This window comes from Cebidichthys violaceus, unplaced genomic scaffold (genome assembly GCF_023349555.1).
Source record: "Cebidichthys violaceus isolate CVI_PGR_0920_01 unplaced genomic scaffold, fCebVio1.0.p SCAF_30, whole genome shotgun sequence".
Taxonomy (NCBI): Eukaryota; Metazoa; Chordata; class Actinopteri; order Perciformes; family Stichaeidae; genus Cebidichthys; species Cebidichthys violaceus.
In genome coordinates, this window is record NW_027176484.1 from 366,139 (window position 1) to 394,020 (window position 27,882).

Here is a 27,882-nt window from a genome sequence, read left to right on the forward strand (position 1 = left end):
AAACACACATAACGGGGCAGTGTGTAACTAAATATTACCTTTTTTTTAAAATATGTTTTTGTCCATGAAAAGCCTACTTTAACGCTCCAAAAAGCATTCACGAGGAGGACCTCACTGCTCCTTCTTTTCCCTGGACGGTGGGAAAAGAAGGAGCTCGTTACAACCACAGCGAGATCAAAGAAGGAAAAGCGGCATGGCTGGGAAACCAACTTTCGGTCCACAAGGGAGGATTATATGTGTTTTGAAATTAAGCTGCCCCGTGGTACCGTACCGCGCGGCTCACCCTCTCACGGCCTAAACATCCATTCACCCCACTTGGCTGGATGATTCATTGCCGAACAGCAATTGCCTATAGACCCGGCGCAAACGCTGGCGTCGGGTGAGCCGTGCAGCGTTGCTGCAACCGTTGGTCGCAACGGCCTCGTTTGATGATAGCGGTGTCATTAATAATACAACCCTAGTGGTTCCAGTGAAGAGGAGCTCTGTTGTCTTTGGGTCCGGGGGAAAAAAAGCCTGCTTTCTTGACTTTACTGGCCCTGTAGCCGTTTAATAACGCATCGGCCGATACAAGCCTGTCGTGGTTTTCTGCTGTTCTACAGAGTGGTGATCTGTTAGAAAAGGTCAACATTACTGGTTGACGGTGATGCATGTTGTTATCTAATTTTGGTTGCGAGTGGGAACAGGTGTGCTTCACTGTTAGGAGGGAAACATTATTCCACAGCAGAGGACTATTTTTTTGAAGCCTCGAGTTCTGCATTTTGGCCATCGCCATCTTGGATTTTGACCTTTCGCCATCTTGTTTTTTTGTTTTTTTTGGTTGCAAAGAGTGAATGGAAGTGACCCCAGTCTCCTAATCGCATCCACGTTTCCGTACTTGCGTCTTTTCCTTTTGCGTCTCAGTCCCTCCCACCAGGGACGAGTGGACAGACTTGAGGAAGCCATGCGAGGAGGGACCGTGCTCCTTTCCTTTTTTTCATTTCCTTTTCGAGGAAATTTATTTGGTGTTCTGTGTCCCGATTATAAGCGCTGGATCGATTTGATGTCAGATTGCGTCTGTCTTATTTATAGATATTCTGACGGTGAAGTCATTATTAACTGACCCAGATTATAATTCTGGTTTCTTTGAACCTGGAGAGTATAGGCTAAATGTTTCGGGGGGGGGGAAATGTAAATGAAAACCGACACTCAGGAATTATCAGCCTCACGTGACTGAACGGAAATGATGCTAAATGATGACAGGGAAACAGACTCTCCTGCTACTCTCTGAAATATCAGTACTGTTAAGATTACATCTGCATCGTCCAATCAAATATCTGATGAACTAAAAGACTCGGGAAGAGCTCATCGATCCTCGCTCCTCAGAGCACAAACGAGGAGCTTTGGGGACGACGAGTCAAGATGGGGGAGCAGAAGCAACTTTCTGTTCAAGCGAGAATCAAGGAAATGACAGATAAGAGACTTAGAATGTAGCCCACTGTATCCAGATCTGGTAGGGACCTGTCAATCACAAGGTAGCCCCCGCCCCTAAATCATCCCCTGCTTTATGGTCTGTCTGACTCTAAATGGACCATAATGTACTAAATGAACATCATGCTGTATTGAAGAAGACTTGAAACTAGAGGTTGTGACCATAAACTCATGTTTACAATGTTTACTGAGGGAATGAAGTCGAGTCATTTTCTCATAGACTTCCATACAATGGGACTTCTTTTCGCCCCCCCCACCTGCTAGCTATTGGAAAGGCATTATTTGTAAAGCACTTCCCGCATTGCTTCAATTTTCAGAACCGGAGGTTGCCGCCTGGTTTACACCGTTTTAACCCCCCTCTCCCCCCCCCCCCCCCCCCCCCCCGTGCTATCCTGAACAGATGGTATGTTCCGTTTTTAGGCGGAGACCGAGGTGGTACAGATGCCAGAGCAAAATGCATTCGAAGGAGTATTTTGGGGGGGTATTTGTCGTTTTTGGATTATTGACGTCGCAGATGTTTATTGAATGAGACGTTCGCATGAATAGAAGGTTTTGAGGGGAAAATGCCTGTAAATCACACCCCTTGATGCTGACATGGAGGCGGGTACCTACAGCGCTCCGTGGCGGCATTTATCTTGCTCATGCGTATAACTGCATCATCCAGCAGGTGATTGAGTTAGCCGACTGATACATGGGACGCTTTTTAAGAAATGCAATATATGCGACTTTCATTTAATATCTCTTTGTCACAATAGGACAGAGATTGAAGATTATTGTTTTCACGAGGAGTGCTCTGTTTGTTAAAGACTACTGCAGGCATAGATCACTAACTGGAAATAAAAAGGTACCATCAGCAGAATATGTGGATGGGATACTGAGGGGCAAAAATTAATTGGAAGTCCTACTGTAAGTTTATTCTAATGTCCCTGATGTAGAAAAGCCTGGACTATACAATTTAAAGGGGACATGTCATGAAAAATATACTTTTTCAGTGCTTTTTTTGCACGTACCTATAAGTATCTAGCGTGACTACCAACCCACAAACTGTGACAATAAGACAACGAGGTCAGTTTTATGTGAGCTGCTGCGATCAGAAAACATGCGATTCAACAAGTCAATCAGATTTGGCTCCTCCTCCTCCTGTGGCTCATTAGAAGGAGGGTTTAAAGGGACAGGCGCGTTTAAAGGTTACAGGTGTATTCAGACAGACGGCATGAGCAAATGAATGTGTTATTCAAACATTATTAAGGCATGTAGACATGTTCTAACAGAAATCTAAAACACAAGTGTGAACTAGAAAAATGAGCATGATATGTCCCCTTTAAGCATAAACCTATAGTTTCATGTAGCAATTATATGCATCTATATTTCCACAGCTGCTTGTTGTGTGCAGTGCGGATGCTGCAAGAGCCTCTGCGATCCAAGACACCACCGGCGGCATCTTCCCCTCCATTTTTTTTGTGTGTGTGTGTGTGTGTGGTGGGGGGGGGCAGGGGTTCAAGACCTCCTTCTGAGTAGCAAACTTGGCTCCAGCAGGGCACCCCCCCCCTTCTAAAGCCCGAGCAAAAATGAGCACGATGAGGGGTCAAGACACCCCTTGATGGATGCGGCAGTGCAGGCTCAGTCAGACTGCACACATGCTGCCTCTGTGTTCTCGGGAGGATGATGGAGTTTTTCATCCTTTTTGCTGAGAGCGTATATACCACGCGAGTCCACGGGCATTGCTTACCAACTCGGCGGCCTACAGCGAAGTGACAGGCTGTGTGCACTGTAGCAGAAAATACAACTGCAGCGGACAACGCTCACTTACAGCGAAGCGAGCGATGATGGCTGGTAGACGGGGTTTCATACAAGGTCTAAACAGGAAATTGAAGCGCAATGTAAACCTCTTTTACTTTGTGTCATGAAATATGTAGATAACAAGCATTTACTAATAATCGAGGGCTCGCATTAGAGCAAGAAAGGCGACTAACACCTGTACAAATTAGTTTTTTGAGGCAGTCAGCCGATGGGTGGAGTCGGTTTCCGGAGCGTATGGGACAAAGTAAATGTCATAAGTTTGGTGTCCTCGAATATTACTGGCCTTAGATGACATTAATCACAACTTCCTTATTCGTTTATTGCACATCACGCACCTCCCTCGCGTCATACGGGTAACTGTGGTTGTGGTAGTGGTGATTTGAGGTGTTGATTTGCTTTTGGAAAACTGCATTTCACACTCTGTATCATTTCATTCACTACTAAAAAAAAAAAGAAAGAAAGAAGAATTATGCTCATGGTCACTATGCAACAACAATACATCTTTGCAGGAGTTTGGCGTTTAGAATCCTGCAGCCAGCGATATAATGAACATTGATTATCTGCTGCCACCTGCTGTCTTCAGGCTTTAGTACAATAGTAATGTATTAAGAGTGAAAATATGAAAATTGAAAAGAAAAATAGTAAATTCACAGCGAAAACAACACGAAAAGTGGTTTTGTTGTTGAGGTTTATTCTAGGTCAACATTTAATGGGAGTTTTGTATTGCCTGTGACACGTGTGAGTTCATAAACTTCGTCGTTATTACAGGGGATTTGGATTATTCTACTACACCCATGAATTTATCCACGCAGACGCAAAGACATATTTTAAATTCAGTGTCTCACAACTGGAAGAAAAGACGATCCAAACACAAAGACTGCATCCGCACTGTGTGGTAGAATAGGCCTGTGTGAGCGGATACAGACTCTGACCCAAAATAACTGATCCAAACAAAGTAAAACAATGTTTGTTTTGTGTGTCCTGGCTCAACACGAGATGGCAGAGATGGCACCACCCTGATCATGTTCACACACACAGAGGTAGACTACCGTCCTGGACTCTGGAGGTCAAAGTGCTAAATGGTTGTGGAAATAGTCAGTAGAGTGGCTATAATGCAAATCCCTGAGTCCTAACAATAGTATATAGCATATCATATTAAGCTATATTTGAGAATGAGGATGTGACCAAAAAATACTATGCTGAGAAGTAGAATGGCTTGTAAAACAATACAATGCTAGTGTCAGAATATTATTCACACAAAAGGTGTAGACCTAATCCTCCTATACACTCTTACCATGTAATAAGGGACCCTTTATTTATATCATTTATTTCTCATTATGTTACTTCCTTATTAAAATGATTCGTTATAATGGGCTCCTGCATTGTAAGGTACATAATATGTTCTACAGATGTCTGTTTGAGGTATGCTGGATTGGATATAGATAGTGAATATCTGGCATCTTCGACCGACGACATGCAAATTGCAATAGGGCGCAATCACCGTCGCCACACGCGACGCACAACCTGAAAAACTGGCGTAACCAAAAACGAACTCAGTAGCGTGGTGTCACCCCTGTTTGATCCCTCCTCTTCTGGTTCAACAGGCGAGGCTGCTGCTGAAGCATGCATTGCTCGGTGAGGTGACACTATAGGTAAGACGCGTTTGCTTTGCTTTCCTTTGGCTGCCCGTTGAGTTTTTAGACACGAGCTTCTGGAGTTTTACGCTGAAGTTTCGAGCAAAGCATTTGCCTCGAGAGCGTGTTCTTATCCTACGTCTGATAGGCCTGCTTCCTCCTGACAGGTACATCTGGAATCATAAAATAAGCCGGCTAGACTGGCTCTTGCATTGTATCGCATTATGATATATTATATGATAGTATCCTTCCATTGTTTCGTCGCACGCACTGCCTTCTGAAAGGGGCAAATTGTGTGTATATACCAGGAAATGATGGATCATGCAACAGTCACTTGCGCTGGTGCGTAATGGGAGACACTGCGTAGTACAAATATAAATAGAGAAGACTCGATAGACGAGTTTCTGTGTGCAGGAGTTATCAAATAAAGAGCAATCTCTGACGACTTTAGGTAGGAACATGTTTTTAATAATGCATCATAACCACAAATCACGACAAATAATACAGGCTGATGCCAATATTCATTTGTCATATTAAAAAAAATGGATTAGAGACAGAACGAAAAACGTGGAAATGCAATGACTCACTGGAGGCTGAAACATCTAAATAAGTGAACTGGTTTGATTAATGGCCACTGAGAAACATTTTTTTTCTTTTAATAATAAATAGACAATCTAATCTTTGAACATTAGCTTGTTCAAAGATTCAAGGACAGTATTTCTTTAAATAAAAAAATAAAAAAGTTGTCTCAAACAAGGAAGTAGTCACGCTCAAGGAAACGCCGGCTTGAGCGTCCACCTTCAAGATAAAAGTCAGGAATTTAAACTAAACGTTTAACAAATGATGTTTGTTGTATTTGACGTCACCAACACCCACATAATGAAATAAAGTATCGATAATGATTGCTGTCAGAATGATGACATTGTATTGAAGTACGTTTCCTGTTTTTAACCGTTTGAAAAAGAGAGCAAAATCTACTAGATATGATTTTTGACATACTTTGCTTTTCTACTGCTAAACTGCCCCAGCTAGTGAGCAATACAGGGTTTCATAATGCATAAGTATTGTTGATATTAAATGTAATTTGTCTTTGATTTTAGATTTCTAGCGATGTGCTTTTATTTTGAAGGAAAGAAAAACAATAGACCGGAAGTTATCTTGATTTTGCCGTTAGCGGAGGACGCTCGTCATGTTTGTATCGTGTAGTTAGCTTGTAGCTACATAGTAGCTCATGTAAATGCTTCTTTTTTTTTTTAACCGGGTCGTTCTTCTCTCTCTGCTATCATGAACAGGGCGCAGCTGAAGCGGACCAGTATCTTGAGGATGGCTCTATCCGGTTCGGAGACAATGGACCAGGACGGTCGCAATGGAGAGACTTTCATTATGCGGGCTGTCAAAATAGGAGCCGTGGTTGCGCTGTACTGGTTCGTCTCAATAACGATGGTGTTCGTCAACAATTACCTGCTGGACAACCGGGACCTGGACGCGCCGCTGTTCGTCACGTTCTACCAGTGCGTGGTGACGGTCGGACTGTGCTGGCTCATGCAGCTGCTGTCCAGAGTGTGGCCGGGACTCATCGACTTCCCCTCGGTCAGATTCGACCTGAAGACGTCCCGGGAGGTGCTGCCGCTGTCCGTCGTGTTCATCTGCATGATCATCTTCAACAACCTGTGCCTGAAGCACCTCGGGGTGGCTTTCTACACGGTCGGTCGGTCGCTCAGCACCGTCTTCAACGTGCTGCTGTCTTACGTTGTCCTGAAGCAGACCACGTCAATCCAAGCCATAGGGTGCTGTGGGATCATACTAGGTAACGTGCACTTTATATCCAAATCGAATCTGCTCTCAGTAGATACTGTCAGAAATAATGTGTTTGTATTATTGTATCCTCATGCACAAAATCATGCTGCCATTGTGTGGTCATTAAACGCCTCCTTTCCAAACAGAGGTGTGGACTCGGGTCACATGACGTGGACTTGGCTAAATAAAAAGACTAACACCAATGACCCGTGACTTCACTTGGACTTGACCCAACTACTTGATACTTTCCACTAAGCCCCCCCCCCCCCCCCCCCCCCCCCAAATTAATCCGTGTGTTATTTAAAAAGCTTGCCACAAATGAATTAATGTCCCTTCATTTCCTGACTCAGTTAAATATTCATTCCCACTTGATCCACCTGGCCGTGAGCCACCTGGCCGTGAGCCACCTGGCCGTGCAGAACCAACATTGCGTTACTGAGAGCCGGTTGGAATAACAATACATGGATAAAGACCAAAGATAACTTTGAACACGCTCGAGAACTAAGTTTGCAGAATGCTAAACGTTGGGGGTCAACAATTACTGACGGAGACGCAAATGGCATTACATGTAGTGAAGAGCGCGTTATGACTTGTTTAGGACTCAGGACTCAAAGTTTAGGACTTGGGACTTGTCAGACTTGACTCAGGACTTGACCTGGGACTTGACTTGAGACTTGACTTTGGACTTGACTCGGGACTTGTCAGTCTTGACCTGAGACTTGACTTGGGACTTGTCAGTCTTGACTCAGGACTTGACTTGGGACTTGTTAGTCTTGACTTGGGACTTCTCCATCTTGACTTAGGACTTAACTCAGGACTTGACTTGAGTCTTGTCAGTCTTGACCTGGGACTTGACTTGAGACTTGACTTGGGACTTGTCAGTCTTGACTCAGGACTTGACTTAGGACTTGTCAGTCTTGACTTGGGACTTCTCCGTCTTGACTTAGGACTTAACTCAGGACTTGACTTGAGTTTTGTCCGTCTTGACTCAGGACTTGACTTGGGACTTGACAGTCTTGACTTGGGACTTGTCAGTCTTGACTTGGGACTTGTCAGTCTTGACTTGGGACTTCTCCGTCTTGACTTAGGACTTAACTCAGGACTTGACTTGGGACTTGTCAGTCTTGACTTAGGACTTGACCTGGGACTTGACTTGAGACTTGACTTTGGACTTGACTCGGGACTTGACTTGGGACTTGTCAGTCTTGACCTGAGACTTGACTTGGGACTTGTCAGTCTTGACTCAGGACTTGACTTGGGACTTGTCAGTCTTGACTTGGGACTTCTCCATCTTGACTTAGGACTTAACTCAGGACTTGACTTGAGACTTGACTTGGGACTTGTCAGTCTTGACCTGAGACTTGACTTGGGACTTGTCAGTCTTGACTCAGGACTTGACTTGGGACTTGTCCGTCTTGACTCAGGACTTGACTTGGGACTTGACAGTCTTGACTTGGGACTTGTCAGTCTTGACTTGGGACTTCTCCGTCTTGACTTAGGACTTAACTCAGGACTTGACTTGGGACTTGTCAGTCTTGACTTAGGACTTGACCTGGGACTTGACTTGAGACTTGACTTTGGACTTGACTCGGGACTTGACTTGGGACTTGTCAGTCTTGACTTAGGACTTGACTCAGGACTTGACTTGGAACTTGTCCGTCTTGACTTGGGACTTGTCAGTCTTGACCTGGGACTTGACTCAGGACTTGACTTAGGACTGGTCAGTCTTGACTGGGGAATGGACTTGGGACTTGGAGTTTATAATATCATTTTTTTTATTTATCAACAAAACATTTGCCGGTTTCTTTTTTTTCCTAATCAGCCCTTTTGTTCAAACAATATTTCAAGTCCTGGCTGTAAAAGTGTGGAGTAAATCTGAGAAATATTCCATGTGTTCACTTGTTTCAGTGCTGAAGTTCAGCTTGTTGAACATGCTCCATTGTGAAATGTGATCTCACAGTCCCGCATGTTTCCACTCTTCTCAGGTGGATTCTGGCTCGGTGTGGACCAGGAAGGCATGACGGGGTCCCTCTCCTGGATCGGCGTCTTTTTTGGCGTCATAGCCAGCGCTTGTGTCTCCATGAACGCCATCTACACCAAGAAGGTGATGCCGGCAGTGGAGGGAAACATCTGGAAACTGTCCTATTACAACAACATCAATGCCTGCGTCCTCTTCCTGCCGCTCATCCTGGCGTCTGGAGATTTGGGCCGTCTCGCCGGCTTCGACCGCCTCGGCAGCCCCGCCTTTTGGGGCATGATGACTCTCGGCGGGGTGTTCGGTTTCGCCATCGGCTACGTTACGGGCCTGCAGATCAAGTTCACCAGTCCGCTCACGCACAACGTCTCGGGGACGGCGAAGGCCTGCGCGCAGACCGTCATCGCGGTGGTGTACAACTCCTCCAGTAAAAGCCTGCTGTGGTGGACCAGCAACATGATGGTGCTCGGTGGCTCGTCGGCCTACACCTGGGTCAAAAGCATGGAGATGAAGAAGGCCCCCCCCAGAGAGCCTCAGGACTCGGCCAAGGAGAAGCTGCTGCCGGGGGAGAAAGGCGACATCGGCGTGTAACTTGAAAGAATGTGAAACGTGTAGAAGAAGTGAAGCGATGCACACTTGGACATTCATGATTTGATTGTTTTTTTTAAAAGTCGTGTGGTTTTATACGGTTTTATTTTGAGGCCTGAAGGAATTTGTATATAAATAAATATATATATATTTTATTGAAAGCAATTCACATGCATTTGGGGCCTTTTTTTTTTTTACAATTGTTTTGACTAAGAAATGTGATAATGTGTGAAAAAGAAAATCATGTTTTTATTCATAGGGAGCGTATATTTACTCATAGTGGGGATATTAGAAGTCGTATAGCGAAAAAAAAAAAAGACTATTTTTTTCCCTTCGGTTTTGATTATGAATCAATAAATTGCATTAGCAGGGTTTGTGAAAAGTGTATGTTACTATAATAAGGTTTTCATGCGTGAACAAAGCCATGAGGGAAGGATCAGTAACGTCCTCCAGTAAGAAACCCTAACCCTAGGTAATCAAACCCTGTTCCAGTGGGACAGACGAGTCTTCTTCTCTGTCTCCAGAGTAAACACTCCTCCCTCATCCTCAACTGTCATAAACTATGTAAATGATTTGCTTGGTGCTTCTGAGCTGACGGTGTACGGTGTCTTGAGAATATATTTGCATATCTTCCCCATGAGTCTCTCGTGTCGTCTGTGTCCATTTACGTGTCTCTTTTTTTTTAAATGTCCCGACGAGTGTGTTTGTTTGCACACGTCTCTTCTCTTGTGAACGTCTCTCCACCGGCCCGGAAAAAAAGGAACCGGCGTCCGTCTGCAAAAAAAAAAAAAAAAAAAAACAGCTTTCTAAAAATCTCTCTTGACCATACTTTAAAAGAAAACATTAAAAGGTGGCGAAAACAATTCGACTGTTTTAAGTCTCGTTATTCATAAGGGACATTGTGGTGAAATGATTAAATATACATGAAGACACATTCAAAAGAGGGACGACACTCTCAAGTATAGTTTACATACATATTTTGTATGTAACTTACATTTTTTTTGCATCGCAATCAAAGGTGAGCGTCACTAGTGAGATCCTGAGACGTGTTCATTTAACTGATAAATACATTCATAGAAATAAACCGGATATTACTGTCTTAAAGCAGCATGATGAAATACGTCAAATTGAATGAATATGCTCTCATGAAATGTAATTAACTGAATGATTGATAGTCTTTACTTTTTGGACGTCTTATTAAAAATGTCTCGCGTCTCTCTGTAATCTCCGTAGGTGTAAACTGAGCATGTGCGATCGTGTCTCGCCGTGACTGAAACGTATCGGAGCGCTCGCTCCGCTTACTGGGAAAAGTAAGAGGAATGCAGCCGAAAGGTCCAGAAAGTCGACGCGTGTGCTTCGGATGTTTTGGATCAGCTTTTTAATGGCTCGTTTGGGACAAAGAGTAGATTCAGTGAGATGCAACAGCAGGCCACCATTGAAACATGCTTCACGTTAGATGACTGGCCATTTAGAGAAAACCAAAGAATGTAGATTTACAATCCACATTTTTGTTTAATTGTTTAAAGCAGGGGTCTTCAACGTGTTTCAGGCCAAGGACCCCCAAACTGATGGAGACATGGAGCAGGGACCCCCGACTATATATATTGTATAAAACTGTGTTTTATATTAAACTGGGCCTAGTGCCATGTATAAACATACCTTGTTATTGTGCATTCAGTACTAAGCTATTCAGGTTCATGTATTCATGTTTTTATTTTAAAGGTACAGTGAGTAGGGCGGCCGTGACACTGACATTCATAAACATACCTTGTATGATAGTCATGCATACAAGATATTCAAATTGACGTTTTTATGTTAAACATAAATGTGGAAACGAAAAATGAGTGATGGAGTATTAGTGCCATTGCCACGCATAAACAAACCTGTTATCTTGCATATAATACTGAACTATTAACATAATGGACAGATTCATGTTTCGGGGGGAAATAAATAAATAAATAAAAAATCGCGGACCCCCTGCAGTACCGCCGCGGACCCCCTAGGGGTCGCGGACCCCCCTGTTGAAGACCTCGTAACGTGGGCCTCATTTAGGACGAGATGTCCTTCAGTGAGACGTCTGTGGGTCACCGTGGGTCGCTTTGGTTATTGTCAACACTAGATGGAGGTGAGGAAGGTTAGTTAGACGTCGGAGTCTCTTTGGCTCCGAGTGGAATATCTCTCAACGAGCAACGGGACGCTAAAAATAGCTCCATAATGGAGCACCACGGGCCAATTACATGTACCAAAAAAAAAAAAAAAAGAAACACTGGTCTCTGATGTCAAGAACTCATTTCAACAGTGAACGTGGCCTTGTGCCCCCCCCGCCCCCACACACACACACACACACACACACACACACGCACACGAGGCGAAATCCTCAATAATGATTGACAGTTCAAAAGGCATGCGAGTATCACAAGCGGCCGTGTCGTGTTTCTTTTAATGCGCGTCGGCTCAAAGCGGTGGTCAAAAAAAAAAGAAAAAAAAAGTGGGTTTGTCACTTTGCCGACGCCAGAGTTAATCACCGCCGTCACATCTCCAGTTCAGAGCCTTGTAGAAACACGTGCTCGATGCTAACGCTATGAGAGCTGCTGATGTATTTCTGAAGGCCTCTGTAAAGTACATCTGTTCATGTATTTCTACGGCGTCATCCACGGTATCAGATGCGTCTTAAACCTTGGGGGGGCTTTTGAGGGCAGCAAAAACCAGCTGTGAACACCACCCTGATGAAGCATCACCCTGTAGCGTTGATAGGGCTAACACGCTAGCAAACACGGAGCAACATTAGCATTAATTTGGAGTCGAGTCTCCGATTTACAATGTGGCGATAGTTGCGTCAGCCACACTGTGTGTTCAGGGTGGATAATATCAAATGTTGACTTGTGGACTTGAAAGTGTGGCACTCTGTGTATTCTGTATTTATTTCAGCAAAAATATGAAAGCACGACCTGATAATTCATTCTAAATTAACTCCGATTCCAATGATATCTACTGTACCTGCGGCACTAATTACAGCTTTCATTTTCTTTGACGCGTCTGTAATTTATCACATTTGATCCCATTCTTGCCGAACAAAAAGATGTTTGAGTCATCATAAATGTTTGTCTGCTATCAGAGTTTATATTCTGCAATAATCCAAAATCCCATATTGGCCTTTGTGGAGGGAACCACCTCATCCCTGCAGCACTCTTACCAAACATCTTTACATGGAACATAAGTGTTTGCTGCGGTATTAACGCTCTCGCGTAGAGAACCTTTAAGGTTACACTAGGTCACCATGAAGTTTATTATGGAGATATTCTGCCCTCTAGTGGTCAACGTCTATACAAGAAAAGCCTTTGATTATTGCCTCAAAGGCCTGGAGCTTATGAACAAGAAAGGACGAAGCTATTCCCAAAGCATCAACTTTTCCCGAGCCAATAAAATAGATTATTACATCAGTTATGATTTATTAAGGAGCTGTGCAGTAGAAGACGTATCTCAACTCATAGAGGAACACGTCATGGGTTGAAAGAATTCAACAATACCAGATTTTTAGATTCATGCTTATCATTATCATATGAAATATGTATACATGATGTAGATCATTATTAATATTTGTGTGTATACCAACAATGAACCAGAACAGAGCAATTGCAAGTAAATAACAAGTCAATCCGTTCTTCCAAATGTACATTTAAAAATCTACTCTCACCTTTGGTAAGGTCATAATTGAGGGTGACCGAGGCTAAGTGGAGAGCAGGGCCCGCCTTTTCAATCAGAGGGTCGTCGGTTCGATTCCCCGGCTCCTGCTCCGCTAGTCTCATGCCAGTGTGTCCTTGAGCAAGGCACTTAACCCCAACAATTGCTCCTGCAGCTATAGATACTGAATTGTAAGTCGCTGCTAAATGACTGTAATGTAATGTAATCAGAAAAGACATATATCGAATAAGTATCATATCAGATTTCACAAAAAAAACGCTAAAGACAACAGCCTTTTAAAAAAAAAAAAAAAAAAAGAACAAACAACAAGTCATGTGACGACATCAGCCTCAATCTGTAACGCAGACGCGGTAACGTGGAATCTCCTCGGTAAAGGCCGAGGTAACGGAGAAGCGACCTTGGCCATCCTGTCAGCCTCATCGCTCCTGGCAGATCTATGTAGCCTGACATCATAAACATATCACAGAGAGGGACATCTGTTATCTGTTTTCCAAGCAGTCGGAAGGGAGGAGGGGGGGGGGGGGGGGGGGGGGGTCGTCATGTCCGGCGTGACAGCCGGTGTACGATGAAGCGTCAGGTGCGTCTGCAGATGTGTTTTCCAAGACTTATTTTTGGGAAAAACAAATTCAAACTTGCAGCTCCTGAGATGAGATTCTGTCCTTTTTCCCTTGAAAACCTCTCAGCTCAAGCTGACAGATGGATATTTTTTTTCCCCTTCACTGTTTTCCTCATTAGCATGTCTTTATTCCCCTCGAATGCCCTTTCCATCTCCTTTGCCAACAAGTATTACCCCCCCCCCCCCCCCCCCCCTTGTTGCTATTCAGCGCTCAGCACTCATTCCCGTCTCACAGACGAGAAGCAGAGACCGGGGGGGGGGGGGGGGGGGGGGGGCACTAGTTGGAAGACTTGGCACTGATTTTGAGCTGGAGCAATTTCAAAAGCCAACACAAGTGACGGCGTCACGGAAAGGAATGGGCACATAGCTGCATCCCATTCTGAGGAGACAGGAAGACCTCTCTTCCTCTTCCTCTCTCTCTTTAAAAAGCGTCTTTTGGAGGTTTATCCCTCAGCGCTTTTTGCAGCCAACATGCTCGCTTTCCCCGCAAGGAAAGCGTCCGCGTCAACTCTTCTGGACCCCAAGCTCTACTACCTCCTCCTGAACCTCTGTCTCTGTGCGGAAGCTTGGCCACATGGTAAGCAGTTCTTAAATCTAATTTTGTTCTTTCTTTTTTTTTTTTTTATCGTCTTTTGTGATCTTCAACAGCCTGTTGGCTTAACTGCTGACTAACTGCGGAGTTGCTTCATGTCGGTGAGTCACCTCTGCTGCCACGACTTGTCTCCGTTCACGCGGGACTCTGACGCGCCTCGCTGAAAATACAGAACGGCGCGTAACTAACGCCGGGCGCAGCTCGCACACGCGTGCTCCTTTCCCTTTGCCAATGAAAGTAAACACTGGGCGTGTTGGCGAGGGTTCAATACCCGGGGAAGCGTTTGCGTTTCACTTGGCACCGGGTAGAGTTAAAGCTGTGGTGATGACGGTTGGCTGTGGCTCCCTGGTGAGCTTCATCCAGAACTCCTCTGCTCCGTCGAACGTTTATTCAAAGTGGGGTTTTGTTTGTTTTGGGGACATATTTCATCCAGTCTCTGCATTTTCCCCGAGCTGCTCGACGCGGTGCATCATTGTGGGTTGAAAGGTCACAATCAGCTGCCAAGATGGATTTCACGTCTCAGCGGTTTGTCATCGTGACATGTTGCGCGTGAAGGTGTGATCTGCATCATCAGGCAACGGGAAAATGTACTGAATGGACATTATGTCATGTATAAAACATGGATTATGGGGCTAAATCAGTTGTGTGTATTTTTAAAGTGACACTTTAATGTTTCTGTGTCTTTCTTTCTTTTACTTTTATTTAATAGCACATTCAAATAATCATTTAACGGAATCATTTAAATAATAATAGAACATGGAAGGGAGTCCAAAATCCCTAAAAGGCTTCTCATCACTTTAGATTTACACAATCGAATAATCTAAACATTACTGATTACAATTGTGATTAAAAATAATGAATTTTCCAAGCAGGAAATCATTCTCCTGTAAAAAAAATAGAAAATTAATATGAAACTTAAGAAAATAAGAAAATGACTCTGAAGGGTCGAGCTTGAGTTACTTCAACCATAAAAATGTCTGCGACACAATGGCGACCGAGGCCGTGACCCGTCCACGCAAGCGTCACACACACTTAAAAACTCGCAGCCCTACAATCTGGGAGTCTGTTGTGACATTCCCGGTACAGTGCTTTCTCCATTGAGCACACACACACACACACACACACACACACACACACACACACACACACACACACACACACACACACACACACAACAAATTGCACCGTGTGAACAATTCTGAAAACATAAAGCTTGTGTAGCAACAAAAAGACTCCAGACACACATTCCATTGTTCTCACTCAAACAGAAATTCAAATAACCTGTTTTAGGATGTGAAAAAAGGATGAAAAAAAGTGTTGTACTTTAGAGTTTAATTCTGTGTATTATCATATAACTATCATATGTAGTGTGTACTTTTTATGTTGGTGCTTTGGCAACGTTGTTCTTTCAAAACGTCCGGCCATTAAAGCCACAACGAACTGAGTTGAATTGACCTGGGAGCTAATTTAAAATCCACAATATGGGTCCAATCCAGAAAACTGAAGGACTGAGGACACAAAACACAAAGTCTATCAGAAGTCTGAGGTTTCACGTGTTTGCGAACTCAATTTGATGCCACTTGTCTTTTGCTTTTTCGGGTTCCACACCTCTGAAAAGGGACAACTGCCCGAGCTCCGAGTGGAGCGCCATGTGTCGCCCGTGCTGCGAGTACCGCCTGATCCAGTGCCGCTGTCCCTCCAAAGGGTCCGGGGTCGGCTACACCGTCCCCTGCTGCCGCAATGTTCTGGACGAGTGCGACCCCTGCATCGTCCACCCAGGTACAATGTCGCCCGTCGTCTATTCCCTCAATCTGTAACAACAACGAAACGCTCCTTTCTGCTTTTCCGTCCCTTGCCAGGCTGCAGTCTGTTCGAGAACTGCAAAGCCTGCAACAACGGAACGTGGGAAGCCAACGACGACTTCTTCGTCGACGGGAAGTATTGTACGGAGTGTCGCCACGGCTGGAGCGGAGGGGACTGTAGAAGTGAGCGGGGATCGCTTTTAATGCAACGTCTTGCCACAGAAATAGCCTGAATGTTCTCATATACCATCTATACATCTCTTTATGAACACGTACAAAAAAAAAAAACAATCTAGGGTCGCAAGGTTCCCGTTCCACGATGATTGACAGAGCCGACAACATGAAGACATCTTAGAATAACATTCATGTACTGTAAAGCTTTAAAATCTTTGTTAAAATGTTTCAATTATAACTTTATTATAGGTTAAGAAGCACTAACACCGAAAGATAAACCTCTTTAGTATCTAGGACTATGAGGGAATACACAATCAATTGACTGAACACAGGAAGTGGAGCTGTAATCACCATCATCTCTGTTCATGTTGCCGCACTGAGCACTTGTAATACACCTTAAGGGCACTTGGTGGCGACAACGCCTCTTTTTTTTTTTTGTGGTTGTTTGGTTGCAGCCGAGCTTCAGCTACACTCCGCTGTTTGCATCTAGTTGTACTTTTTCGTTCGCTAAAAAAAAAACCCATTGACGACATAATTATCGGCAGCTACCCGAATGAGTTGAATCCCAACGCGACGCGATGCTATTAATAGAGGAGAGCAAAACGAGTGTACCTGCTTGCCTGCTCCTGTTATTCTCACTCATTATATTCTTCCGTTGTTATTTTTGTTATATGGCCCAGGGGAAACTGCCACTTGGATGCCATTCTTGTCATGTTCCATCAGTTTGACGTACACCAGGGAAGACATGGGGCCTTCTTTTTTTTTTTTTTTTTTTTCTCCCTACACAACCTGTTTTGGAGCGGCACAAGGCTGCAATGCCACGGTCAAAATGCCCGGTGCTGCTGTGATTAAAGGGAATTTAAAAAAAAAAAAAAAGGGGGTAAAAAGTAAACCGCAGTTCTCTTGTGTTGTAGCGTGTGGAGGCGTCGTTCAGCGGGCTCAGGGTCACATCGGCGTGGAGAGTTACCCAACAAACGCCCGGTGCGAGTGGACGGTGCAAGTGGCGGGCGGCAGCACCATCCAGCTGAGGTGGGTCAAAACCTTTTTCTTGCGAGCTCAATATCTAAAACAGAAGGGGGGGGGGGGGAGAAGTGGTCTTTATTTGTAAAGGTTTGATATTGTTTTATTTTGTTTATTAAAGTCACTTCAGGTGATGAATAAGGAGAAAAGCAATTGGCATTTTACTTTTTTTTTTTTTTTTTTGTGAAGCTGCAGGAGTTTTATATTAGGCTAGTCTCGCGTAGCCAGACTTGTCTCCGCAGTGCAATAAGTGCTCCAAAGAAAAGGTCCGGCTGCACACATTATTATTTTTGGTAAAGCGGGGGAAAAACAAACGCTCAGGCTTCTTTTGTATTTCTTTAATCCAATCACGATCGTCGTGGGCGGTGCTAAGCACAGGAACATGAAATGTGACATTTTTGAAAACAGGCCCCAGGGTTAATGGACGCGTTTCATTCATCTCACATCTTCAACCTCTTATCTGGGATCGGGTCGTGGGAGGCAACAGCTCCAGCAGGTGGACCCCCAAACTTCCCTTTCCCGGTGCCACATCAGCCAACTCTGGACTGGGGGGATCCCGAGGCGCTCCCAGGACCCGTTTTGGAGATATAGTCCCTCCGCCTGGTCCTGGGCCTCCCTCTAGGGGTCTCCTCCCATGTTTCCATTCATGTGTGCTGGACACTACTTCTCCTGAATTTGCGAATCCGTAACGTAAACGACCCGTTCTGTCACTCCGCAGGTTTTCGCTGCTCAGTTTGGAGTCGGAGCACAGCTGTCGCTACGACTACGTCGAGGTGCGCGACGGCGGCGATCTGAGCTCCCCCGTGATTGGCCGCTTCTGCGGGGATCGGCTGCCCCCTCCGGTCGAAAGCTCTGGGAACCTCTTGCACGTCCTGTTCGCCTCGGACGGCTACAACAACTTTGACGGCTTTGTCCTCACGTTTCAGGAGAGCTCAGGCGGGTTACAGCCGCCGTTAGTCAAACATATACTATATATCGCACTGTAATGTGTGCTTTTGCTCTGGTTTTGTCCACACGCTCAGCTGATGCGTCGTATAATGTGCTCTCCTCTGTGGAATCCACGTATATCAAGAGTGTATCAGTCTGAGATTTATCTCAGTCTTGATATACTCCAGGTATTTACTCCGTCACGGTCATCATGAATACATGATGCAGATGATACTCCGCTCTCCCTCCATGCACGCAGCACCTCTCTTAGATTGCTCCGCGACCTTTTTCTTTCATTCTGCCGCGCACGCGTGCGTGTGTGTGTGTGTGTGTGTGTGTGTGTGTGTGTGTGTGTGTGTGTGTGTGTGCAGCCTCCCATACAGGGCAGCAACGATGTGAGACGGACATTCTGCGACACTGATTAATCATACTCATCTTTCTCCGTTTGCCCTCTTTGAAGCAAATTCTGCATCTAACTTGCGTCCCATTTCTCCGGTCTGAACCCCTCCTGCTCTTGCCTGAACATATCACAGTGGTACTGCTGCAATTGTTAAGACTGTAAGCCCCCCCCCCCCCCCCCCGCCCAATTTAACTATATTTCTGAAAAGATTACTTTGATGAGTCAAGGAAGGGTTAGGTTTAGCCGAAAATTTATTCTGGAGGGCAAACAATTAACCTCTTCAAGATAATATCAAAAAAGGCCAAACCAAAAGGTGTGGTAATAGAGGAGGGGGGGGGGCCCATAAAATGGGATCAATTCCTTCCTCAATTTAACTCCAATTACAAAAAGGTTAATGTTATGGATGAGTTTGTGGGGGAAAAAAACGTAAGCAAACAAGTCGCCATTAGACGGCGCTCCATAATTGAGTGCCAAGTGGGCGTTTTTTTTTTTTACCAAATTTGATGAAAATCGCGTTCATGATAATGGACAGAACTAACAGACGGACAACCAGAAGACTTAATGTCTCTGCCTCTCTCGCGGAGGTCAAAGAGGCTTCAATTACAGTATAGACGAAATGGTAAAATATCCATAAAAAAATCATTCCTTTCCATTTTATGGCTCAAATATTGTTTGTAGCTCCAGTAGTTAATTGCACAATCATAAAGGTGATTTAACTTCTTGAATCACAACGCAAATATGAATGAACTACAAGCAAGCTATACTGGAAACACGGTTAAACAAGGAGTTCAATTACATGCAGTTCACTACTGTTTCTCGAGCGCTACGATCGGTTTTTGAACCATTTATGTGAATTCAATAAAACGGTAAAACATGCATCTTTATTGAGTTTTGCATCGCCGTGGAGGTTTTTAATCTTTCATTTATCACTAGATCATCTCTCCACAGATTCGGGAATCAAGACTAAACCGTGTGCACCCCCGGAGAAACCGGCCAACGGGTATTTACTGCCTGTATACGGACCGGAGGAGGAGCTTGTGTCCGTGAACTACCGGTGCCATCCGTCGTTCACACTGATCGGCTCCCAGCAGAGAATCTGTCAGCCTAACGGCACGTGGAATGGCACGGCTCCTACATGTGTAAAAGGTACTTCTTCCTCCTCCATCAGGTCTCTTCTTCTGATGTCTGTGCAGTATGAAAAGCCACACGATGCTATTTACGATTAGCTATTATTGCGGGAATTCCTTGTCTCTCTTAAACACATACAGGCCAAACAAGCAGGGCCCGGTGTTCCCCTCCACCCAAATTGCTCAACGGCTACCACAGAGCTGCTCCGGACGCAGATGGAGGCGCAGAGGCTGTTGAGTTTTTCTGTAGAAATTCCTACATTCTGAGTGGGAACCACCAGAGCGCCTGTCTCTCTAATGGATCGTGGAGCGGCAGGCCGCCCAAGTGTGTGAGAGGTAGCCGTTTTTACAAAGTTACATTCGGGTTGGGAACACACCGAGTAGCCTATTTTCTTACGTCATTACTACGTTGAACTTTATCCGACGGCCATTTTGCCTGGAAATGTGCACAATCCTGACGTAAAAATAGTAACAATTCAGAAATAAGAACACAATGATGAGTGTGTACTAAACAAGGCCTTTTCTGAATAATGAATACATTTGTCCCTTTTCATATTTTATGCATAGACTTGTTCCTATTTACTCACAATTATTCATGTTACCGAATTATTTATGCAACGGGAGCTCAGAAAGGGATTGTTGCGCACTGATAGTCGCCTGCTTGATTTGCCTCTACAGTGTGTCGGGAGCCCAAAGTTTCTGAACTCGTGCGGCGAAGTGTCGTGAAGCCGCATCTGGTGTCAAGGTAGCAGCTACGATACAGTGTTGTGTGTGTGTGTGTGTGTGTGTGTGTGTGTGTGTGTGTGTGTGTGTTGACATGATTTAGGCAACGCTATTGCTAGCCATGCTAACAGCGTTTTAAGTTTGCGTTTAGATCCCTTAACGTTTCATCTAGCGCCATCATCAGGTGCAGCATTCCAAGTCCCAATGCCAATGACATTCCCATTTGTTCTTATTAGCAAATGTAAGCATGCTAACATGCTAAACTAAGTCGGTGAGGTATTGTTATTTTTTTTTAAGGCCGAGCACGGAAGTTAGCGTCACGCTAGTTCCTCGACAAAAAGTGGGATTTTGTTTTCTCCGTTGGATCATTGCTGAAAAGCTCCGTGGCGAGTCTTCAAATCGGCAGAAGTTGAAAGCTAATGCTAGGCTATGAACGAACTACACCGCGGTCGCATGAGCGCTACGCAAACAAGGCTAACTAGTCAGCCTGGTGACGTTTTTTGTAGTCCCATGAAGCCAGTTGTTAGCAAGCGCCTTTTCAACGACACATAAAAGCTCCAAAATTGGAGCTGGCGTATTTTTGTAGAACAAAACAAATAATATAATAGTAATATGTGGATTTTGTATAAAGTATGACCTTACAGGACATAACCGCTCCAAAATGCATTGAGTCTCTTTAGACCTTCCAAATGGCGGATTGCGAGGAAGACGGTTTAAATATTTAATGGTTAAGATAAAAAAAAAAAACGGTCATGTGACACGGAGACGACGTTACTCGAGTTTACCTCAGGGTGAACAGCCTGCTGATGATGGTGTACTTGTTAATTTAGTAGGCAGTACATACCGATTAATATTCAGCGTGTTAGTATGGGATTTCGCCCCAGGAAACATCATAACTGCTCAGCATCGACACGTTAACGTTGTCATCATTGAGCGTGTTAGCATACTGGCATTAGCATTTAGCTCGAAGCACTGCTGTGCCTTAGTTTAGTTAATCGGTATAATTTTTGTCTCTCGCCCTTTATAGCATCAAAAAAAAAAGAATAATTGAAAACACAATACTATGCAAATAAAGGTGGATAAGGAAGCAATTAACATCCATAAATACATGAAACTAAACTGTGATGCGAGATTAAGGCTGCTATTAAGAAGAAAAAAATATTTCTGTTCCACAGAGAGAATCCAGACCAGACCTTCGCGGCACTTCCTCGTGGCGTCCACCCGGTCCACACGAGCATCGAGTACGCGTGTGCCTCCCCGCTCTACCGCCACACGGGGAGCTCCCGACGCACCTGTCTGAAGTCTGGCAGATGGAGCGGGCGCCATGTTTCCTGCTCACCGGGTGAGAGCAGCAACCGTATCGAGAACCCAGCTTGGGAAGTGAAACCCCGAGTTGACCAATGCCTACGGTGGTGCTAATGACGGCAAAACCGCTCGAGAGACATATTGCTCTGTAAAGTCTGCTAACAGTAGATTGCTGATTTCAAGAAGAGCGTGAAAGTTCATTCTTGACAAAGGCGTAAATATGCAACCGCACAAAGGGGCCCGGAAGCCGTCAGGGGGGGCCCCTTGTCGGTTTCTGCAGCCTTATTATTATGGATGGGCCCTCATGGGCATATCTTCTGGGTATAGCTATTCAACCATAAAACTGAAAGTGCTTGCAAATGTCATAGCTATTTATACCACCTTCATGCCTTGTGTGTAACACGTATATTTGAGTCATAGCCTCTTAATTTATGCATTTTTACATTTGTCCTTGATGCATATTTGATAGATGGATTAAACAGGCTGTGGTTTTGAGTCCAGGGCAGACTGATAGATTTGCGTTGATGAATTTGCCTCTTTGGCTGCTGTCTGTCGGTGCTGATCAGAGGCTGGTGTGTCCACGTGTGTGTGTCCACGTGTGTGTGTGTCCACGTGTGTGTGTGTGTGTGTGTGTGTGTGCGTGCACGAGCGGCGCTTCGGCTGCTGATCAAAGGCTGGTTTGCAGGATGGGCGTTGCGTAGCGACATAGCAATTGTCTGCTTTGCAATTATCCGGTGAGGTTGTGTGTACGCACAAATGTCCAAAGGTAATGTCCTCTTCTAACGCTGCAATAAAAACTAATAAGCAGATTTTCCAAAATGTTTTTTTTTTGCTAGTAACTGTAATAACATTTTTGACTCGCTCTCTCTCTCTCTCTCTCTCTCTCTCTCTCTCTCTCTCTTCTGAATGTCACCTTCCCACAGTTTGTGGCAAATTCGACACTCCCAGTCGACACAACCTCACAGACACGCCGTGGCCGTGGCACGCAGCCGTCTACATCCGCTCGCCTCCCGACCGGAACGCCAGCAGCGCCCACGGGCCCCGTGGAGTAACCGTGTCCGTCCAGCAGGGGGCCTCAGAGGAGTCCACATTCTGGCGCCTCGCCTGCAGCGGCGCTCTGCTCAGCCAGCGTGGCGTCCTGGTGGCGGCTCGGTGTGTGGTGGACAAGGACGAGCAGCAGACCCTTCACCCGGCACGTGTGAAGGTTGTCTTAGGCGTGCGGGAGCTGACGTCCGAGGGCCGGCACAAAAGCCCGCACCACCTCAGGGTACAAACGCAGTCAGAAAACACCTACTTTGTTAGTGTGAAGTGTGAAAATCCATTAGACAGTTAATATATTTGCTCTTATCAGATGAGTTTGTAGCTGGAAAATGTAAATTAGTTTAAAGGATGAAAGATTTGTAAGGTTTTAAAGTTGCATTTTATTTGTTATTTTTTGATTTTAGAGAATTTAAAATAAATGACTATTTCTTTCTTTCAGTTGAATTATTCATTTAAATGGTGGTAAAACATTGTGGTGGCGAAGCTTTTTAGACATCAGCACAACCATTTATTCCACTTTTAACCTCAAAGCCTTAACCTCTTTTGCCCTCGCGATTACCATAACCATACTTTTCCTTGTGGTATTTTTATATTTTCAAGTCAAACGGCGCACAAAAGTTTCCCCGTGACTACCAAACAGCAGATGCGGCGGTAATATTAAGCAAGGAATCTTCATTAAATAAATATAATCTTCTGGGTAGCTTTTTTTTTTTTTGTTTGTGAGTGGAACAAGAAGAAATCCTTTGGCTTTTAAAATGTGCACTTAAAGCTTTACCGGGATATTTGGTTTTGGATTTGAAATCCTTTCGCGCATCTTGAAGCGTATTATCTAATCTTGACAAATATTACAAAAACAACAGAAGTTGGCGCCTTCTTAGTGACATCAGGCTTTCCTCAGGTATTCTAACTTCCAACTTTCATCCATTTTCAACTCTCTCTCTGCCCCCAACAGGTTTCAGACGTCGTAGTCCACCCACGTTTTCACGCCGCGCCGGACTCCGACGTGGCTGTGCTCAAGCTAAAAGACAAGGCCAGGATCAGTGAGCGCGTGCAGCCGGTGTGTCTACCTCCGCAAGGCGGAGAGGCGACGGCGCAGGAGGCGTACGCCGCGAGGTGGACTGTACCGAATCACAGCAGCCGCCACAATCCCACCAGCCAGACCGCGCTCGTTGCGCTGGGTGACGTCGCCGAGTGCGAAAGGGAGTTCGCTCGAGGAGGAGCGCGCTCCCCGCCGATGGGTGACGATACGCTGTGTGTCTCCAGGAAGCCGTCCGGTCCCCGAGGCCCTTGTCCCGGTGTCATTCCAGGCATCGCAACCGCGCCGGCTTCGTTTTCGTCCACGAGCGGAGGCCGGCCGGGTCAAGCGGTGGCTCGGGAGGCCTCCGGCGCAGCCTGGCAGCTTCTTGGTTTGGAGAGTTTCAGCACTAAGGAGGAGAACTGCCACCGACAGACATACACGGTTCAGACACGAGTAGCCAGCTTTAGAGACTGGATAGAGAAAAACACAAAGTAGATATTCTTTTTCTCTCTCTCTCATTTTAAGCCAATTGCCAACAATTTAGTTCTTAAATATGTCTTTCCAGTTTTGTCGACCTCACAGTCGGAGAGGGTGGAGAGGGTGGAGAGGGTGGAGATGGAGCGTACAGTCGGAACACAGTGTTTGCTGTGATCACGGCGTACCTGCTTGTCTGTGTCAACATCGTGTTCAGGTGAGAGCCGTTCTCCTGGCTCTCTTCCCGTAGCTCTCATGTGCGTTTGTTGTTCTGGATTTGGGCCACGTCCACTTCAAACAACTCTTACGTGAGCTGTCTAAGGAACACACCCACATATTCATGATCTCTGAACGTTACCTTGTGATTGCAGCAACTCAGACATTTTTTTTTTTTTTTTTTTTTTTTAAATAAAGACTGCGCTTGTTTAAAAATGAAAGAAGTCCACCGGATGTCACGTGGAGCATTTGAGGAACTGCACTCAGTGACATTGAATCTGAAGAATTCTTAATTTTACTGATTATCTTCCAGGCGTCGTGTGCTTCCATCTCTAGATCCAGGCTTAAAACTGGAAGAGAGTTGACCGTCAGTCACAAGCAGTCCGATTTTTATTGTTTTTATTTCGTCTTTAAGTTTCTGCTTTATTACCTCGGCTTTATTCTGTGCCTGATTTTGTTACTATTGCTATCATGTAGATAATATATGATAAAAAAAAAAAAACTATTGAAACATTGATTCTGCTGAAGCGCCCTTGAGCAAGCCCATATCCTCTGACCTCCATTTATCTGAATACATTTCCCAAGAAAGATAAATCACTCTGCACAGTAGGGACACACGTGTGTGTGAAGACATGCACATACGTTGACTTCTCGCTAAGCTGATATTTATTTATTCAGTCTGCATGCACAGTTTCAATTTCCCCCACTATAACCCTTTTGCATACATCCTCACATGCATTTGTCTGTTCACAAGCGCAAACATTCACACGGCCCGTCGTTTAGAGTGCAGCGACGGATCATTCCGCTCGTTTGCATTCATTTCACAAGCCGTGTGCGTGTGTGCGTGTTCATCCGTCACGGTAAATTACTGCCTGCACGGTACCCGAGCGTCTTCGGCCGCTCCCCCCCCCCCCCGTAGACTGTACAACATGTGCTGTCATTGAGAAACACACTGAGAGGATTTGCTAAACTTAGCTCTTACTCCTGAGACGCAGACGCCCGCTGTGCTCTCCGCGGCTTTGCGCAGGACACCTTTTAAGCCCGGCCAATTAAACAATGAGTAGCTCAGCGGAGTCTGCCTCGATCTGCGGGCATGCGAGTGGATCGCAACACAAAGCGTGACCGAAGACGTGCATTTTCCGCTATAAACTTGAACGACGAGAACAAATACTGAAGTGCGCGACTGTAAAAAAAAAAAATGCATTAGGCTGAAACTTTAAAACGCATCACTGACTATTTCGCATCAACAAAAAAAAATCATAAGGAAGAGCCACGTGAGGAAACACAAATGTTAGTAATGACAAGCAATTGCATTTGAGTTGACATCACGGGGCTCGGGCCTTGGGAGTTTTACACAAGCAGAGGTCTCCCGCCTGTGACGTCACGTTGCTAAAAGTGGGTGAAAGTCTGCTAATCTATTACTCTTTAACTGAGAGAACACCCCAACCCCACGCCCTGAGTGGATGCACTGACCTCTCATCTCAAATCCCTCGCCCCCCCCCCCCCCCCACCTGTCTGCCTGCGCTGTGCGTGTGCAGGGCGTTTGTTTACCAAGAGGAAGGTAAGAAGGATTGCTCTGCCTAGAGGAGGAGAGTGGGGAACATGCTGCAACACCTGTATGACTTCTCTCCAACTCTCTCTCTCTCTCTCTCTCTCTCTCTCTCTCTCTCTCTCTCTCTCTCTCTCAACGCTGCTTTTGACTCAACCCACACTTGAAGGAAATTAACGGTTCACTTCAATCAGGGAAGCCCACAAAATTTAACGGAGACAAGACTTCAGCAGGTGAGCACTTCTCATTTAAGGCTGCTAGAGGCGGATGATTATACTATTCTGCATGCGTCTTGACTGGAAATCTGGCAATTGCAAGTAATACAAAAATGTAAAGTAGAGCATTTGGGCCTGCGATTTTCCCTCAAGGTGACCCAGTGCTTCATCCTCATGTAGTGTGATGCGTGTTGATGCCGAATGACATTTCTCGTACTTAAGACGGTTGCTTGGTTTAGACATTAATACGTTGCTACAAGGGAGGAGTCGTTACAATGCTTCTGCTGCCGTGTGACCCAGTTCTAAGAATACCTGAATGCAATGGTTGGTGCCGCCTGCGATTGTGTTCATACTCCTACTCCGGAGTGAATAGCACATTGTAGGTCAACTCAGGATTCTGGCAAAAAAAAAAAAAAAAATGCTTTTGAGTGAAAACCATCAGCGCACAAAAAACAAGCCGGTGTTGGTCCTCAGCCACCAGAAAGAAATAAATAAATGCGAGAAACACACAAACTGTTGGTGAATTTAAAAGATGAATGGCTTCACATCTGGGGACAGGAACAAGTCAACCCAATGTATTTTTATGGAAGTGACAGTTTCTTAAAGCAATGCAAAACTGCTGGCCTTGGGCCACATGTGCATCATTAGAGATACGGCGCTCTGTGAGATCCACTCCCACCACACTCCCCAACTGGAGACAAGGCTGCGAGAAGATGAAGTTCAAAAGAATAGCCCGGAGGGTTACGCTGTAAATCCCGAGTAGATGGGTTGCACAACAGACAGATTCTTCTTCTCTTTTTTTGTTTTTGTTTTTTAAGCTTGTTGTTAGGGATTCTGACTACAGACATAATGACAACCACATAGTCATAAAACAATGTATTTTGCGCATTTCAATTTGTCGCATATTTCACAGTGCACTCTCACGGAGAGGTTACATCGTACTAATTAAAAACATAGTGGACACCTGAAGCATCAAAATGTGTTTTCCTGTCATCACTTCACACTAACGGCTCAAATAAAAATACAAAAAATAAGACACAAGCTTTTTTATTGCAGTATATATATACCCAGCCTAAAATATTTTTGAAGGAAAAGAGCTCCTTTTATTCATCGAGGCGCTAACTGGAGGGCCTGAGGAGAAAAATATCCATGTTCCGTCACTAAAATGACATGTTGTCCCTGTAAGGTATGATTACCACTAATAATCAAAAGCCATTCAGACCATTATCATCGTAACTCTTCTGAGTCTTTCCTGTAGAGTATTTTTACATGGTCATTATTGCCACAGATCAAAAATACATTAAAAACACTTAACTGGCAGAGAGGGATGCACCCAGAAAAGAAATCTATTAAATCCTTTAATTCCAGACAAGGAGGACAGTTTTCAGCTACGCACGATGTCAACAACTTCTTCTTATTTTGATATGATGTGTGATTGAGAATGTGACTGTACACTATACAGGATTCAGTGGTTGTATTACTCATTTTGAAGTGTTTATATAACATGCATGTTTACATAAAAATGCTTTTTTTTTTAAATGGTGATGTGTATATTCTAATTTAGTGCACACTAACAGTGATAGCATGTGACATCACACACTTCTAGTGGGTCATGAGGTCCTTATTTTGAAGTTGCCAACTTTTCCGTGACTCTAAACAACACCTGGGGTAACACTTGGATGTATCGGCTAGCTAGTTAGCAAGCAAGCTAGCTAGCTAG

General features: G+C 44.8%; 2 protein-coding genes across 5 annotated transcripts; both read left to right on the plus strand.

Moving 5' to 3' along the window:
- Window positions 1–4,829: 4,829 nt before the first annotated feature.
- On the plus strand, window positions 4,830–9,894 carry slc35c1 (solute carrier family 35 member C1). Of its 3 annotated transcripts, none has more exons than XM_068724366.1 (3): window positions 4,830–4,919; window positions 6,194–6,708; window positions 8,684–9,894. In XM_068724366.1, the coding sequence occupies exons 2-3, from the start codon at window positions 6,225–6,227 to the stop codon at window positions 9,262–9,264; spliced, it is 1,065 nt and encodes a 354-aa protein (XP_068580467.1). In that variant the 5' UTR covers window positions 4,830–4,919; window positions 6,194–6,224; the 3' UTR covers window positions 9,265–9,894. The 3 variants fall into 3 exon arrangements, with proteins under 3 accessions (XP_068580467.1, XP_068580468.1, XP_068580466.1); XM_068724367.1 differs by lacking the exon at window positions 4,830–4,919 and adding an exon at window positions 5,050–5,068; XM_068724365.1 differs by lacking the exon at window positions 4,830–4,919 and having other exon boundaries at window positions 6,063–6,708.
- A 5,881-nt stretch (window positions 9,895–15,775) lies between these two features.
- On the plus strand, window positions 15,776–27,701 carry pamr1a (peptidase domain containing associated with muscle regeneration 1a). 2 transcript variants are annotated; one of them, XM_068724335.1, is made up of 10 exons: window positions 15,776–15,950; window positions 16,031–16,156; window positions 17,062–17,176; window positions 17,886–18,103; window positions 19,443–19,640; window positions 19,763–19,957; window positions 20,300–20,366; window positions 21,520–21,686; window positions 22,573–22,916; window positions 23,643–27,701. In XM_068724335.1, the coding sequence occupies exons 1-10, from the start codon at window positions 15,821–15,823 to the stop codon at window positions 24,201–24,203; spliced, it is 2,121 nt and encodes a 706-aa protein (XP_068580436.1). In that variant the 5' UTR covers window positions 15,776–15,820; the 3' UTR covers window positions 24,204–27,701. The 2 variants fall into 2 exon arrangements, with proteins under 2 accessions (XP_068580436.1, XP_068580437.1); XM_068724336.1 differs by lacking the exons at window positions 17,062–17,176; window positions 17,886–18,103.
- Window positions 27,702–27,882: the final 181 nt, after the last annotated feature.

Excerpts from the sequence above, each read along its gene's own strand:
- slc35c1 (XM_068724365.1), top strand. The coding sequence starts at position 6,186 with ATGAACAGGGCGCAGCTGAAGCGGACCAGTATCTTGAGGATGGCTCTA. Across the intron at positions 6,709-8,683 it reads GTGCTGTGGGATCATACTAG|GTGGATTCTGGCTCGGTGTG; the intron begins GTAACGTGCACT and ends CACTCTTCTCAG.
- pamr1a (XM_068724335.1), top strand. The coding sequence starts at position 15,821 with ATGTGTCGCCCGTGCTGCGAGTACCGCCTGATCCAGTGCCGCTGTCCC. Across the intron at positions 18,104-19,442 it reads CACGTTTCAGGAGAGCTCAG|ATTCGGGAATCAAGACTAAA; the intron begins GCGGGTTACAGC and ends ATCTCTCCACAG. Across the intron at positions 20,367-21,519 it reads AAGCCGCATCTGGTGTCAAG|AGAGAATCCAGACCAGACCT; the intron begins GTAGCAGCTACG and ends TCTGTTCCACAG.